General features: G+C 40.9%; 1 protein-coding gene and 1 long non-coding RNA gene across 3 annotated transcripts in view; one reads left to right on the top strand and one right to left on the bottom strand.

Annotated features, from left to right (window-relative positions):
• Positions 1–4,751: 4,751 nt before the first annotated feature.
• VWF (von Willebrand factor) overlaps positions 4,752–17,492 on the bottom strand; it is a 116,560-nt gene continuing 103,819 nt past the window's right edge. Inside the window, 6 exon segments of one of the 2 annotated variants that reach the window (NM_001256234.1) lie at positions 4,752–5,095; positions 6,490–6,587; positions 10,786–10,825; positions 12,772–12,900; positions 14,324–14,422; positions 16,599–16,709. In NM_001256234.1, coding sequence (NP_001243163.1) covers positions 4,880–5,095; positions 6,490–6,587; positions 10,786–10,825; positions 12,772–12,900; positions 14,324–14,422; positions 16,599–16,709 — 693 coding nt within the window. In that variant the 3' untranslated portion in view covers positions 4,752–4,879. 2 annotated transcript variants of the gene reach the window in all.
• LOC140682235 (uncharacterized) lies at positions 8,223–9,338 on the top strand. The gene is made up of 2 exons (XR_012053636.1): positions 8,223–8,286; positions 8,708–9,338. It is a non-coding gene; the product is annotated as an uncharacterized lncRNA (long non-coding RNA).

Here is a 17,492-nt window from a genome sequence, read left to right as displayed (position 1 = left end):
ACTGATTTTAATAGAAGATAAGCAGCAGGGGACCAAATATGCAAATAGTTCTTGAACCATTCTAAAGAGAGAAATACCAGATAGCTAAAATTTAAAGGTCAAATTCTATCTTTCTATTATTCAAATAAGGAGTTTGAAGTTCACAGCAGAGATACAGCCCCAGAAACAATGAGATAACATGGAAATAACCACAGAGCTTTTGACTGTGACAGCAAAACAACGACTCAACATCAGCACAGAAAGTTATTCTAAACTTGTACACTGGGAACTCCAGTATGAAGGTTTTATGCACTGAGCAAATTTGCTCCTTTTGTATGGGAATTGAGAGCTCAGGGCTGCCCATTTTCTCCTAGAAAAGGATATTACTCAGTCCCCACAGTTCCACTGCAATAAGGCAAATGCAGGGGGAAACAGAAGACCAGAACAAGGCACTTGCCTAGTGATTGGCTTTTCCACATGGATCACAACACTGACCCACAGCTGCACTTCTGAGGCTTTAGGAGAAGTGAACACTGAATGTTTTATCTCTGAGCTCTCTGTATGTAACTGGGCTGCAGATTTCTCGTTCCTTTTTTTTTTCCCCCTAAAATAAGACAGAGATGTCATTCCAAAGTACTCCTTTCTTTGTTCTCCACCCCATCTTGGCCTATCCTTCTTCATAGGCAGCAATAAGAATAAACTTACCAGGGATGTGTGTTTCCATGTTGCCTGGAGGTTTGGCTGGAAATTGCGTCAGTGCTAAAATAGGATGTGGCTATGCCGTGCACAATCTGCTTCTGCACTGGCTTAAGGAGGGAGCAGCAGCAGCAGCTATTTCCATCCTGCCATGATCCTGCTTTAAGCAAACCACAAACTGAAGCTAATTAGCAAGACCTTCTGGTTTGGTGATTACCATCATGGAGGGAAGAGAAGAAGAAAGACCAAACTCCCATGACCTGAGAGGCCATGGCAATTCTCTGCTGGAACTTCAGCACCTTGTCTTCTTGCTCCATAATGCCTCAAGGAACAAGGTATCAATAGGCATATTTTGTCCAGAAGGCAGTGGGGAGGAAGGAAAAATGAGCAGAGCCAGCTCTGTCCAAAGAATCAGCACTCGAGGATCAGATTGTCTTGGAAGTGGTTTCTGTAGGGAAGAGTGTCTTTGTATCTACAGAGCTTCACAGTGCTTCCAGGTAGGAGGTAAGTGCAGAAAGCTTTTTATAAGGTACTGTTTCAAGTACTCAAGTTACCTCAGTGCCTGGATGCACTGTCATTTCTGCATGAAATATTCAGGGGATTATCTTGTAATCAACTGTCTAATCAGAACAGGTGATGGATCCTGCTTAGCCTTCAACCTTGCAATTGAAGCAACATTTAGGGAAGAAAAGTTATTGACGACCAATTCTCTCTGAGAAAGGACTCTTATTTGCTAATGATAACTGGAGAGAGAGGTAACTAATTTGAGTCCAAATCTTCTTTTCTTTAAGCCTGTTTATGACACTATGATGGTTTCTCTAGTGTGACAGGGACAAATGCCTGAATAAAGTCCAGTGACCTTGTGAATCAGGATAGTGCACTGTGTCATGGCTGTTAAGGGTAGAAGTTGTCTCTGTCACAGAGAGATGTTCTGATGCACCCTGTTGTGCTATCAAACCTGCTGAGTGCATAAAGGGAACAGTGCAGCTGTTGTTTCCCAAAATTTGGGCTGGGTGATGTAATTTTCCCAGCAAGACTAAGAAATTTACATGGGGTTTTAAATGCATTAAATCCCCCCAGTCTTCTTAGTCCCTACTTTGAAATGGCATTTCTTATCTTCTAACCAATATATCAACAGGTATCAAATACCATGTCCTTTTTACCCTGCTAATATCTTATGTTACTCTCAGAACTTCTTTCAGAATTTTAAAAATAATTAATCTGTTTCCTAGACAGGGAACAAATCTCCTGCTTTCTACACCTATCTCAGGGAGAGGGAAATGAAAACTTTCTGAAACCTTTGCTATTTTCCATCCACAATCTATGCTGCTCCAACTAAGCTCAAGACCAGAAAGGCAAGTCCTGGCTAATTCTGGAATATTATAGGAATGTAGAGCCAGGTCCTGCTGGGATCCCTGTGGACTTACAGCTCTGCCTGTGCAGGTTCCAATTACCAGCTTCCATAAGCCATAAGGATGGGTGTGTTACAGGTAATACACTTAGCTCAGGTAATAAATAATATACACAGCAATATGAGAGGCAGCAACATCCAGCTGCTTAGAATGGAAGTAGTCTACTTTTAAGACTTTCCAACAGAGCAAATCATATCTTGGCATCGCTGTCTTTCCTGAGGTACCTGGGTATGGTGTTAATTGATAATGCAGAGCTGTGACAAATAATACCAATATACCTGATCATGTTTCACCTGCTGTAGAGGAGTGGTGCTTGCAAGTCTGTAAATTTAGCAGAGAGATTAGATGTTTTGAATTATTAAGGAGTTATATAAGACTCCTCCCCAAATCCATTCAGCATTCCTGTAAATCTATCCTATGGCACACTCAACAATCCAGCTGGTGCTCTGAAGCGATGGGATGGTTCCTAATCATTGGTGGAAAGGTAAAGGCCAAGGTAGTTCAAACCCATCAAGGCTCACAAACAGTATGTGTGACTTGTGAAACAACATTCCTCAAAGCCTGGCTTCTGCTGGAGAATTCTGCTGGAGAACGCCAATGGAGGAGTCAGATGTAGAGTACTGTGTGATGTGCTGGCACATTTTAGCGTAGGCAGGACTGTGCTCTTCACTCCTGCCAGTGAGGAATGCTGCTGAAAGTATTGGAATTGCACTAATTGCAGCTGCCTGTGTGAAAGACAGAGTAGGTCCAAGCCCACTGGCTCCTTGGGCAAAAGTCAGACAGCTCTTTTGGGGCAGACTCCCTGAAAAAGTTTGATTCTCATGCCAACCAGCAAGTCAAAGCCAGAAATGTATTTACCTCCTTAGCTTGTTAAAGAAGATGGTATAACATTCCATTCTGCTTTTTCTTCCCTGCCAGTCTCTTTCTACAACAGGATTTTCAAGGAAGATCCTTCTAGCCTTGCTCATGATGGGGGCTTGGAATACACAGGTAGTAGCCAGGCCTGAGTTACAACATCTAGAACCACACCAAAGTCCCCAGAACTCCCTGCTGTAAGTAAAGCCAGTAAGTGCTCTTCTCATGGGCTGCATTGCACTGACTCATACAATTAATTATCTAATTAGAAGACCTGTCTGCAGCCGGGAAGCCTTAGGCTGCAATCCCGTCAGCTTTCACGAGCTAAGAAGGGTCAGTCTGGGTGAGGGCATGGCTTGAAACAAAGGGACATCCCAGCCATGGTAAGTGGAAGAGGATGACATTTGCCTTTTACTCCCTTTTCTCTGTTCCTCTCTGATGTTGCAGGTTGCTATTCCAGGAATTGCTGATCTTCAGCTTCAGATGAACTGTCGACTACCTGGGTGACCCAAATCCATCTGTCAGGGAGCTTAAGATCTAGAAGCAGCTACAGGAAGGAACAGATATGTGGGTGGAGGTAAACTGGTGACAAATCTACTGCAGCAAGTGGGGCTGGGGCCAATTAAAATTGGGTTTCACTCTCTGGTGTTACTGTGGCCTGTAGCAGAAGACAGATGCATGGAAGGCCTGCACTTCTACAATTGTGTAGCAATAAAGGGTGGCTTGAAAGAATAAAAACAAACAGGGCTCACAATTCAGGGTGTGTTGAATCCACAACTGACTGGCAAGAGAGAAGCAGCAGGGATCAGCCTAGTTCCTCTATTTTTAGTTGAAAGCACAGGAGTTTCTGTTTGTTCCCAAAGGAAGTTTCTGTTTGTTCTGTCTGTTCCTTGCAGATCAGGAGAGGCTTGGACCCATTTAATCATGTCAAAGTGCCATTCATTATTTTAAAATTGTTAGTTAAACAAGAAGCTTAAATAATTCTTGTCTTTCAAAAACACACATGGCAATAACAGTCCTCCCTCTCTCATATTTTTGAGATATTAGTACTTCCCAGTGAAACTGCTTCAGTGACACAAGATTCATCCAGGACCAACAACACTCTGGAAGATCTTTTTTGTTCCATGGCTCAACTAGAAAAAGCAGAATTTAAATCCTTGTAAAAATATGCCTGGCAGCAGTAACTAAATTAAACCTACCACTGCAAATTATGCATCTAAATTAATTCCATCTTTTGGAACAAATGCAACAGGTGAAGTCCAGGCACCTGGAAATAAGTGAGATAACCACTGAGCTTTCTCCTTGAATTCATCCGGGCAAGGGCTGAAGTAAGAGCTGTCCTTAAACCTGTACACATGTCCTAAGGACTTGCAGAATTTACACAGTCTGTCCTCAATGCAGAGTTTCTTTGCATTCAGCTTCAGGAGAAACATGTATATGCATTGCATAAAGATATTTGGTTGTCTGAGCCACAACCAGTGTTGTTTGTGTACCACAAGCATCCTACTCTTACTCTGAAGCCTTATCCCATAATTACTGTACTCCCTGAAAAGAACGGGAGGAAAAAGAGCAAAAAATTATAAGTCCACAGCGTGTCACTGAGGACTGAAGTGGGAAATGAAAGTCTAATGTCTCTACAGAGAACACTAAATGATTTGGGAAATATTCTTTAAGTATAAGCAACTGCTTCTGAGCATGATTTATTTGTGGTTGTTCTTTTGGGATTTTTTTCAGTAATATGGATTAATTTCCACAGCGAAATGAAGGGAATCTCTCTCCTACAATCCACCCCACGACAAATCAGGCCGTGTTCTGTTCTGCTGGTAAGCTTTATTGTTTGCTGCGTCGATACAATTTTTCAAGATTCTAATGGATAAGGCAGCGTACAGAGAAAATGAGGCTTGCATTGTGAAGTTCCTCCATCATAAAGCTTCAGATTAAGCAGCTGGGCTTCTGGGCAGTGTCCATGGTGTGCACTTGCGGGGACGACACTCGCACAGCGACGCGGAGGGGATGTAGTGCTGCACCACAGTCCCGTTGGGACAACGCAGTGGGATGGTCACCGTGGTGGTCTGAGTGGCTGTGCAGCAGCTGCACTGGTCTTCCCACTGCCCTGTCTGAGGAGAGTACGTGGTGATGCTTCTGCACTTGCCCTAAACGGGAAAAGAAGAGAGCTGAAGTTTGAACAGAGCCTCATGACACTCAGAATCCTGGTCCTTTCCTTCAAGATATCCGTAGGTGACTTTGTCCAGCTTCTGTGCTCTGCTGAAAACATGATCTCAGAAACAGGTGCCTGACTCCAGAATGCAGGGTACTGCTCAAAGAGTAACTTCTTATGAGTGCATAAGCAGAGCAAAGGAGAGGTGAAGAAACTGCTCACACACACAAAAGAGCCTGGAATTTAAAATCTCGTAGGGAATGTCCAGAGCTATGGTGTTGGCTTCTGAGCAAACGTGGTTATCATGCATTCAGAAAGTGCTTTAGCCCAAAAGCTGCAACCTGCACACCCAGTGTTGCCCTGCTGGCGCTGTTTTTTCTTGTTCTGCTTGTCTGGCCACTTAACTAATTTAGACCGAGCTGTCAGTGCCTGTAGCTATAAGCCTTCATGATGTCAAAACAAGTAGCCTCACATAACACTCTGTCAGAGTCCATTTCCTTTAGTGGCTTTGTGCTCTTATTTCTAATTAAATTGAAATTTCCTATCATTATCAGGGAGGACTTTAGAAAAACTGTACTTAATACTGTTTATTCCCAGTGTAAAATCTGGACTTCTGTAGGAGAAACATCAGTACTCATGACTTTATGGCTATGAAACTTTACTTTGTAGACAGGACAAGAAGTTGAGAATTATTAGTTATGCCATAACTTGGATTGCACACAGGGTTGATTAAAATCCATGTATGGGACTTTAAATATATAGAAAGAGATGGGAACACCCAGAAGGGAAGTTATGCTCCTGTTTTAACAGATGTTGCCATATAAGGTGTAAGCAGTGATGGGCTGGAAATTAAATTTTTAATCTGATTATGGAAGACACAAGACATGTAGAACACAAGTGCTTGGTGCCAAGGCTAATGGAAGAATCGCAGAGCTTATAAGGCACACAAGTCAAATCTTGGCACTTGGGTTTAAAGGTCTTTTAAAATGTCATTTATCTAAATACCTATTTAAATTCCCCTAATCAACCCAGAGGCTCGGTGCTTAACTACATACTCGGAGCTGAAAATCAGCTTCACAAATGTGAAGATAAATATTCCTTTTCTTAAAGTAGAAAGTCCTAACAGAGCTACTTCAGTCATTAATTTCTGATGGAAGCAAGAGCATGGGATGAACAAAGTCTTTGTGTCTAACACATGTGCCTTTTTTCATGCTGGTTTGACTAGGGAAAATTCAGCATCAGCAAATTACTTCAGGAAATAAGTGCCAATGAGGTTAACACTAAGTCAATCAATGAGAAATTGATGCTTCACTTACTGAAGCGAAACCATGGTGGAAGAAAAGGTTTCCTTTTGGGAAAGAAAAAGGGGGGTTGATTTTTGTTATTTACCTCACAATGAGAAATGGGCACCTCCTTTTCAGCCACACATCCATTGATATTCCCATACTGCATTCTGGTACTTACTGGATGACATTCCACCTCCACACCTACCAAGTAAAAAAAAGAAAAATTAAAAGAGTGTTTGACACTGCTGGCCAATTGCTTTTTGTAACTCACTTCCCTTTATTCCTGAAATTACTGTCAGTGAAATGTTATTCCTGGTAAAACCCCTAGCTGGGTGTGTCTCCTTAGAGTAAGTCATGCAAAGTTGTGTGACAATTTCACACTACAGCCCTAAAATTCCACTAGAGAAGGGTTTCCCTCATTTTCAGTTGACTGCTTTTTTCTAAAGTCACCTTGGCCATCAATCACCAACCTCTCCCCTGGTCTTAGACAATTCTCCTGTTAACTCTGGTAACCAACTGGGACTCTGTTCCCCCACTTTCAAAGAGAACCTCATCATTAATATGCTCAAATATAAACTAAACTAATCCAGAACATTTTCTTCTGAACTCTTGTGTGTTTTGGTCTGCATCTGAAGACTTGTGAAGGAGCCAATGCTTTTTTTCAGTGGGTATTTTGTGCATAGACAACAGCAGCTCTGTGTAGTGTTACTATAGTTTTATGTCTCTATGAAAATTCAGACTCCTGCTCATACCCATTTCTAGCTAACCAACGAAATTTCTGTGTCTAGCACAATATTGGACTGATTTTTAGTTACTACCCAAAACATTTCAGAAAGTTGAAGGAATTCTAGCAGGGCAACTGCACAACCAAGTACATACACAAAGGGAAGAGAAAGGTATCCATTTCCTACCAGCAAACACAGCTTTCCATCAGAATGTTGGTACCAAATTGACTCTGTGCCTTGCTAAAACCTTAAATTTCATTTTAAAAAAATGCAGCTCATTTCTGATTCCAGGGCTAGAATCACCCTTTCTCTTTTAATGATTTCATCACTCCTTTATAAAAATTGTCCACCTGAAAGAATAGTTGTGTTCACACAATTGAAAAGCACAAAAAAAATTAAAAGAAAAAAGTCATCAGCCTCAACACAGCTTCATCCCCTTTTTGATCCTGACTTATCAACTTGTTTTCTATAGTTACTTTACCTCTGTTATTTACTTTTTTTGTTGACTGTGCCTCCTCTGCAAAGGCAAGTGCTTGTAACTTAACAAGACACGTGAGATTGAGATCAACAGAGAAAAGAGATCCAACTTCTTTGTTAAGTGGGAAAATAAGGAATATCCTTTGCCAATTATCAAGTCCTGTGGCTAATATGATAAAAATCTCATGAGAAAATAGGAGCTGTTCTCTTGTGTGCTCCCACAAAGCTAAAAGCTGGAACAATGCCCTCAGACAAACTACAAAAGTCCAGTTGTGAAGGCACAACATAGGAAGGGAAACTGGCTTCTTAACCAGCTCCTTTGCCCAAGGACTTGTTGGACTCTGCTGAGCCAAAGGCATCAGCCTGGACTTGAGGGAACAAGGTCTTTGCCCAGTTTTTATGGCACAGAGACATCTGAAAGACAGACTTTCTCAGTACCTTGGAAGATAATTGTCATGGTTTGACACGGGAAGAGAATTTTTTTTTTAGAAGGAAGAAGTTCATCAGTCAGGGGTCAGGTTTAAATACTGACACTTGGGGTGACTAATTGAAAGTGAACACGCCTCTGAGAACACAGAGGGGTTAAAAGCGGAATTCTCAGGAAGACTCGTCCTTCTTTAGTTCCGGTCATTGCAAAGTACGGACCTCCCCCCCCAGCCCGGGCTGGGTGGGGGAGGGGAGCCATGCGGCCTGCACAGGTAGGCCAAGAAGTAAAGAATCGGAACCGACTGAGTCAGCTCCTGCAGATGGAAGGGTGGAGAAATCTGGGATGTCTCCGTTCCCCCCCAGAGTCTCTCTATCTCCCAAGAGAGAAAAAGAAACTCGGTGGTTTTATCAGCAGTTCGCCGCAGGGAAGGAGAAGAGCGGGGGGGCCACAAAGTGCCCAGACGGGCTGTGGGAGCTGGAGCCTGGGCAGAGAGCCATCCTTGGGAGTTGGGACTTTTAACCCTTCCTGAAAAATGAAAGCTTTATGAAATATTACTCCTCCTGAATTTAAAGAAAAGAGAGACAGCTTGAAACCTCAGATGTTTAGAGAAGAAGGTTGGGGGCAAATGATAAAGTGGCTTTTTGGCTAGACTCTGCTTGTTTACCATAGACTGAACCACTCTTTCTTTCAAGAGGGACTGCATTTTAGGAGGATGCATTGGTGAACCAAGAAACCTTCTGCAGCAACTACCAGTTTTGGAGTGGACAGAAAGAGAGCTGAGGAGGGTGTGAAAATGCCCTCCATCTTCAAGAAGAAGAGAAAGCGATCTCTGTCTTTTAGACCCTCGGCCCCAGGGGAAAATGGGGGGGACTCTAGTCCCGAATTGTAATACTGAACTGTTGTTCCTGGTGGTCCTTGGCAAAGCATCCTTAAAGGGGCCCTATAAGCAGTCTCTGTCCATGCCCGGTGGTGAGAGCACTGTGACATGGAGAGAAAAGGGTCACACTGGCCGGTGTGTCTGGGCGGTGCCACGTGTGACATTGGAAACACAAAGGGTGGCAGTTGTGTTTCCTGGGGGGGTCTATAGTTGCAAGGGGGACTCCTCTCTTCCCCGATGAACTCAATATTAATTATATTGAAGGGTGAAAACTTGATTAAAGATCCAAATGGGTCTCGCTGGAGTTTGGTAGAGTTGGGTGGAGAGAGGAGAAATGTTTTAGAAGGTTTTCATTTCGAATTTTGTGTGTTTTTTTCCTTTCCTTTCTTTTCCTTTTATAGTAGTAGTAGTAGTAGTGTAATAAAGCTTTTTCTTTTGTTATTAAATTTGGCCTGCTTTGCTCTGTTCTTGATCACATTTCACAGCATTTGATTGGTAAGTTGTATTTTCATGGGGCGCTGGCATTGTGCCAGCGTCAAACCATAACAATAATGTAATCCATGTCCATGAGAAACTGAGCTACATCAGGCAAAACATTGCTGGGAATAAGGATTTGAAGGTCCATTCAATAGGGGAGGTTTTAGGCAGGCAGCACATCACTTAGATCAGTTTGCCTTTGCTGCTGCAGGGAGGTATCACTTTTAAATGATTCTGTTAAATAAATCTATGCATTGATCTGTGCTCATCTGGAACTAGTTTCTCCTTGATTACAGTGATTGGCACTAGCTGCCCATCACTCTGTCTTTTAAATCTCAAAATCTGCTTTTGTTAATAAATAATTTTGAGTATTCCTTACTTGTAGCCTGGTAGATTAAAGCTCCCTTAACCAAATTACCTCTTTGATCCATTTGATGACAGTCTCTCAATAGCTTTCTGACTTCTATCTCTCAAGCCAGAGCTCAGTGGTTATCCAGACAGGCAAACTCTCTAGGAGTTACCATCCTTCATCAAGGGTATTATTGCAGCAGCTCCTGTGCCAGTGTGGTGATGGGCTGCTATGCTGGCCATCTTTTATTTATGAGCACATGCATAGCAAAAATAAGAAAATTAAAAGACATAACACAGACAAAATGTTGATGTTCTGATCTTAAAAGAGAATTTCAATCCTTTGTTATATATTTTTTTAAATTTTATATAAACTACAGTATTATTTTTTACTTACAGAGGAGAAAACAGAGGTTATCTGCTCACAAATGCATCAGTGATTCATTTCAGAAATGAGAACTCAACCCTGCAATCCTTCCTTATGTAAGTAAACCCTTCCTACTCTCACAGTCTGACTGACATTTGGATTATGCACACAAAGATGCATGAAATTAAGGGTTGCAGGATTGACCCCTAAACTGACAAATTTAAGAAGCAGTCAGGCTGTTCCATAGGAATGCATTTCCCCTACTATTTTTGGTTAATGTGTTATCAAAAACATTACTGCCACCAGGGTTGGGCTTTTTTGATTAATTAATTTTAAGTTGATTTATTATTCATGAAGTGTTTTCCTCACATATTCAGTAGTATCAGGTTATGTGACTTGTCAGGCTGTCTGTGCAGGACCATTCCTGTTATCACCAGATGAACAATAAAATAAACCATTCATAATTAACATCTGCATAAAATGTGGAGAGTATCTATTTCTTTCTAAGCACTTGGGAATACTGTCAAAACACGTGTTCTAGATGACAAAACATGACAGCAGCATGTCAGATGGTGGGCTTCTTTGATGGTTTATTATAACCACATTGCTAAGCTCTGGTTCATTACACTGCATATTATGGAAAATGTAGGTACTTACACACTCTGTCTTTTCCATACAAGGTTTCTGGATTATCTACTTACATGTGTCACAGCAAGTGTTGCCAATTTTTGCAATTCTGCCCTAAAATGATAGGGGGAAAAAAAAAAACCAACTCATATTTTGGCTCAAGTGATCTGCTGAAAGAAGACGTATAAAGCAGGATACTAGGCCAAAAAAAAAAACAACCCAAAACCTGAATTTCTATATTATACAAAATCATAAATCTACATTAATAATCTTCTTGTTATAAATTTTAAGATTTTGAACTTGTGATATTTGCTGGTAGCTAACTGGAAGTAATTGACTTATTAGCAAGTTCAACACCTGAAAATATTGCTCACACCTCCTATTCGGAGCTTTCTAAAATAAAGACATTAAATACAAATAAATTCCTGAAAACCAGAAGAATAAAACCAGTAGCATTCAGGTTTCATTCTGTTTAAGAAATACCACATCTGTCAAGTAAGTTTGAAAAGCCATAAAACTTGATGTTTCTTGTTTCATTGCTATCATCCAGAATATAATTTTCAGAAGTACACATATAGTGCAAATTTGAAAACCTATAGTGAAATGCAAAATGGAGAAATAGTTATACTGCAGGGTGATGCCATTGTTTCACTCAATCCCTGAGCTTACATGCAAACGTTTGGAGGCTTTTTTAATTTAAAACCCTAAAATTTTGATCTGTAATAAGATGAAAACCATTAATTTTATAGCTGAATTAGTTCTGTTCGGGGGGGGATAGAAGAAAAATAAGTGCAGTCTGAGCAATGCTGTTTAAAAATTAAACTGGTTTTCACTGATTTTCTATTAACATCACTTGAATACAATAATAACCCAAAGCCTGTAATATAATGCAGCATTCTTTTCTAAATCTTGGTTTATACAACAAAACCATGTATTACAATTTCACAAAGTGAGAAATGTCCTGTAGAAGATTTAGTTTTCCCACATTATACACAAATTGCCCATTTGTTTCATGTGTATGATCAGACTGGTTTGGCCACAAGCTTTACTAAAGGTTCCCTGCTTCCTGCCATGCCCAAGAAAATTGGAGCAGGTGGATATAAATACCTGTAAGATGTGTAAAACCTGACAGATAAGCAAAAACAAGGCTCCATGTGCTACACACACACACCTCACTCTGCTCCTCATTGTCTAATAAACCTCAAATCACAAGAAAGATGGGTGGGTACTATGTGCAGGGTTTTTTATCCTGCTAAAAAACTGTGTTGTGGAAGTTTGATCTTTCTACAGCAGTGTGAAAATTCCTTTCCCTAACCTCACGTAATGGCAGAGAAAAAATATCTTAGCATTTCATATGCATATTTCTCAGTTTGTGTCATTGCCCATACAGTTTTGGTGAGAACATTGTTAGAAGAACCACTTGCAAATTTGATACTTCAAATATTCAGCTTCATATTCATAACAGAATTAGGCTCAGCAGTCAGCATAGTCCTACAGAAAAACAGCTTATATTTTCAAACAGAGAAAGCTTACATCTATTGTAAATGCATACGAACCCAATGGGAAGAAATGACGATGTCTGACCCAATTCAGAAGGCTGAATTATTTCTTTATTATAACTATGCTAAAATACATTAATAAGCTATATAAAAGGAGGATAATAAAACTACATACTACTTTCTCTAACACAACTCGTGACCCTCTCTTGAGAGTCCAGCCCCAGGTTGGATTGGCCATCAGGCTCAAACAATCCTCACCTGAATCCAATCAAGCACTCACCCCAGTAAACAATTCTCCAAACACATTCCACATGGGAAAATCAAGGAGCAGAAATAGAAATTGTTTTCTCTTTCATTTCTCTCTGTGCACCTCTATGAAAAATCCTGAGAGGGAGAGAAACGTGCTTGCCACATACATCTTTCTGAATTTCAGAGGAAGTTCAAATTCAGTTTAGCCAAGGTGTTGGGAGAGGGTTAGGGTTTCCCACCCCAGCTCACAGAAGGAACCAGGAACATGAGTCCATTAGGAAACCTGGGAACAGGACCTGTTTCACTACTTACTCCTTCAGCCAAGCATCTTCTGGCATCAAATGGAGGACAACCAGTGATTCTCCTTTCCCAGATAAACTCCCCTCTCTCATTTACTCTGCAGGAGTGACTGTCACAGCCATCCTGAAGGGATGTGTTTGCCTGGAAAGATTGAAGGGCTGTTAGTTTTACACAGAAACAACAGGGGACAGGAAGTTTTCAGGATATTACTTTGCTGATGCCTCAAAGTACTATGGTGGTGACATTCATAAAACATGGAAATCTTTGTTTATCAACAAAGTCCTTATCTTCTGTTTAATTCCATGGTCAAAATTCTGTTTAATTCCAGACTGCCAAAACCTGAACTTTTTCAGCTCTTAACAGGGAAGAAATTTTCATTAACTTAGGAAAACAACTTCTCTATGTGAGAGATTTGGGGGTCTGGTCTATAATCTGTCTTTCAAAGAGACATAGATACAATTACTTACCTTCTGGAGGAGTTGGGGACTTCTTTAGAAAACATATCTATAACCACATGCCCATCCCCACACCAAATCATTTACTTTGGAATAAACACTTCAGAGCAAGTCCAGCCATTAACCTCCCACTGTCAGCCAAGTCCACCACAAAACCACCTCTCCAAGAGCCACATCCACACATTTTTAACATCTCTCCAGGGCTGGTGATTCAACCACTGCCATGGGTAGCCTGTGCCAAAGCTGGAAAATCCTTCCAGTGAAAAAAAAAAAATTAATATCCAATGTAAACCTCCCCCGGTGCAACTTGAGGCTGTTTCCTCTCATCCTGTCCCTTATTCCCTGGGAGCAGAGCCCAATCCCCATCTGGCTTCCCCCTCCTGTCAAGAGTTGTGCAGAGCCAGAAGGGCCCCCCTGAGCCTCCTTTTCTCCAGGCTGAGCCCCCCCCAGCTGCTCCTGGTGCTCCAGACCCTTCTCCAGCTTTGTGGCTCTTCCCGTACTCTCCCCATCTAAGATTTTTCACATGAATGGAATAAAAGAAAATTTTAGATGCTGTCTCTTGCAACAGAGGCTGTAGTTTAACAAAAAAAAAAAAAAAAATCCACTCCTGTTTAAGAACATATCCTGCAGCAGGCCAGGCTGGATGTGGTTCTTGAGCAACCAGCTCTACTGGAAGGTGTCCCTGCCCATGGCAGGGCATTGATACAAGATTGTCTTTGAGGTCCCTTCCAACCCAATCCATTCTATGATTCTATGCTGGAGAAGTTTCTCAAAATTCACATTTTCAATTTAACTATTTCACATTTTAAATGAGGGTTTTAATTTCCTCTAAATACCCGTTTGAAGTCATATTCCAGTAAAGCTCCTTGATAACATTCCTGAATCTATAATGGCCATCTAGGATTTTGCACTGGGGTATGAAGTGACCCATTTTTTTATTTACAAACAAATCAACTTCCTTGATCAATTATTCTGAGATACAAAAAACACTGGTAATATCATATTACCTAATCAAAAAGGAAGAAAAATGCACTTCCCTGGGGTTCAACAGAAGTTGATGATACATTTATATTTACTCATAAATAAAATAAAGAGTGCTTAAAACTTACCTGAAGATATTGAACCCTTCCATCTCTCAGTCTGATGCTACATGAAGTTGGCACACATTTTCCACAGCAAGAGCCAGGGATTTCATGCCTTCTGTAGTTCTAGAAGGTGAAAGACATTTTTCTGGGTTTATTTTGTTTTAAGCATGCATCCTGTATTTATTTTAATAAGCTTTTTTTTCAAAAAAAAACTAAGATTCAGTGGACAAAATGACAGCCAGCAAAATGCTTCGCAGTAAAACCAATGAATTCTGTACAGTGCAACATGGCAAAGTAGTTGGAAGTGCTGAAACTGGAGAGAAAAGGGCAAAACATCCAGTAAGCATTGGGCAGGGAAAGGGCAGAATAAGGGAAAAGGAGAGCAAGAAAGAAAAGAGGAATAATGGAGCCCCACAAACAGCATTGAAGGGAAAAACAGTGGCAGGAAAAAGAGCATGGGAGAATGAGCAGCACTAGGTGGAGAGGCAGAAAGGTATAGAGTGAATGATGGAAAGCAAAAAGCCAAACCAAGCAGAAAGGAACTGAGCTAACAAATGAAGTGTCCCACAGTAATGTCCCCAGCTGCTCCAGACAACCAACAGCTGCTTATGATGAGATGAACATTATTAAGAAAACAAACACTTTCTGGTTCAGTGAAGGCATGCATGTTATCCATATGTTTTTTATAGAAAGAGAATTTGGGGAGGGGGAGTTACTATTAAATCATTGGGGGAAAACATAGTTCACTGTTATTTAGGTGAACTTTCCTTACTATCAAAAATAGAAGCACCTAAAGCAGATCATAAAATGACCAAAAAAATTACCCTCCTGAGCAGAATATGCTGGAGTTGGCTGCACTTCAATTGCCAGTGCTTTTCCTTACACAACTTCAGCATCCAGGAGAAAGCAGGTGCTCCTGAGAGAATTGGTACTCTTAACCTATTCGTACTCTTAAATTTTATCCATTAGCAAGGAATTGCTTTTAATCTGGGTATACCATGAAGGCAAAGACTTTGAGACAGGAAAGATCCTGTGAATTGTGTGAATCCCACTGGCCTTAGGGGGATGAAGACATTCTGTAGCTTATTTGATTTTTTTCCTCTCAAGTTCCACAAATTCATTACAATAGCTAGGAAGGGATATATACTCCTAGACCTGCAACTTCCCTTGGGTAGCTGCATATCTCCCAACCACAAGTTCACAGTCCTTAACAAGCCCAAATGGAAATGGCCCTTTCTTCAGGGTTTTCTGTCTAGTCTGTACTTTTGGGTCACATGGGGAAAAGGAGCTGTTTGGGAAACGTGTGGGTGGTGAAAGAAGCAGGAAAGGAATGTTTCCCCCCCCCTTTTTTTTTAATCATGTATTATATTGATTCCTCTACCATTAATTTCTACAGCTGGCTCCTTGCATTTAGCAGCAAGAATGGATACTTGTGTATCTTTGGGTGAGAACATACATATGAACACATGTCTCTGGCGACAGATTCAATCTGGTGTATCTGTTTGGGGTTTTTTTTCATGAATCTGCCAGGTTATATTTTGTGGAAGTTATATTTTGAGAAAGATACTCAGCACTGAGCTTGGCCATTTATTTTCCCTTCAGAAGCCTATGTCTATAATCAAACCTTACAGAAGGGGTGATATTAGGGTCTAGAACCTAGTATTCCAGATTTTCCTTTTTGTCAGAGGATACATCCACACCACCAAATAAAAGGGGTCAAGGCCAGTTTGATGGCCCAGTGAACAAATGGAACACTTATGAATTATCTGAGCTGCATTCTCTGCATGAAACTGGCTGGCCTCGGGTTGTCCTAACCACTGACCTGTCTCTGGACATCATTTGGAAGTCACGTCATCATTTTTGTGCTCACAACAGGCCAGCTGGGATATGGTTGCCAATTCTTCAAGAAAAAGAGCTGCAGGAAATAATTTGAGCTTGCAGTCTTGCTCTATTTTTTAATTGGTAGAGATTACTCTCTACAGAAACTTAACTACATTTTTTTCCAGTTATACATCAGGATGGGAGATTTGACTAAGGGTAAGTAATCTAAAATAAAAAATTAAATGTGCCTGTGGAGCTGAGTACCATGTAAAGTTATCTTTGCTACGCTGAGGATTTAGATCAGATTTGGAGCATATCATCTACTTCAGGGGAAAGAACACAGAGCAAGACTTCTCAGAAGAACCTGAACAAAGGCCCCAGAGCTGTACCAGACCTAAAGCAGTGTGAATATATAGTGAAGAACACGACTCTCATCAGTCACATTTCCTGAGGATTCCCCCCAGGCTGCCCCACTCACCGCTGGGCAGGCCTGGCAGTTGAGTTTGGTGCACCTCAGGGTGTATTTGCGAGGTGCTGACTGGAAGCAGTCACACGTCGTGCACTGATCCACCATCAGGCGCTTCCCGTGCTGCAACATCAGAACCAGTTTGTCAGTTAGTGACCGTCTCACCAGCAAAATCCAGATTAACAAGTGACTTCAGGTTAATTAAATCTTGCATGGTAATTCTTTGCTAGAGAAACAAGAAACACATGCTGCCAAGTTTCCAGAGATCTTATTTTTTTTTCATCTCTAATTCCAGAACAAGCAGCATGGCATGAGGCTATTTTTCAAGAAAGCCCTTTAGAAGTCCTTAATCTGAGAAATGTCATTGGCATTTCTTTGTTGCTTAAATATCTGGCAAGCAAGAAAGGGATCCTTGAAAGTTATGAAGGATATTCTTTAAATTCTGATTACGTGGTTGCCAAGAGTTCATTTTTTGAGTATAATGAATTTGGCAACAAGTTTTTATTCTAGAGCCATCACAACTCACACACTATGGGCAGAAATTGCTTGCTATTGTTTTTGTAACAATACTGCTTGGAATCTCTAAAGGTGTAAAAGCTTAAAATTAAGAGAAGACAAATAAAATTTAAAAAAACTGGATTAGTGATTAAAGAGCTCTACTTGTCCATAGTAATAAGCAAATCAGGCTGAATACAATTCAAATGCCCTGAGGTCTTCCCCAGTACCTTGTTTTCTGGATCCCATCACCTTTTCAAAGCAAGCAAAAATTACATTTAAAATGCAGAGCAAAAATGCCAAACCACTAAGAAACAAAAGTCTGTGGAGTCAGTAATTGCCTTACACTGAAAGGCATTTTAAAGACAAACTCTTTCTTCCTCCCAAGCACAAAGCTGTTCATTTCAACCC

This window comes from Taeniopygia guttata, chromosome 1A (assembly GCF_048771995.1).
Source record: "Taeniopygia guttata chromosome 1A, bTaeGut7.mat, whole genome shotgun sequence".
NCBI classification, from domain to species: Eukaryota; Metazoa; Chordata; class Aves; order Passeriformes; family Estrildidae; genus Taeniopygia; species Taeniopygia guttata.
The sequence above is the reverse complement of the archived record's forward strand: the minus strand, read 5'-3'. Positions and strand labels throughout refer to the sequence as shown.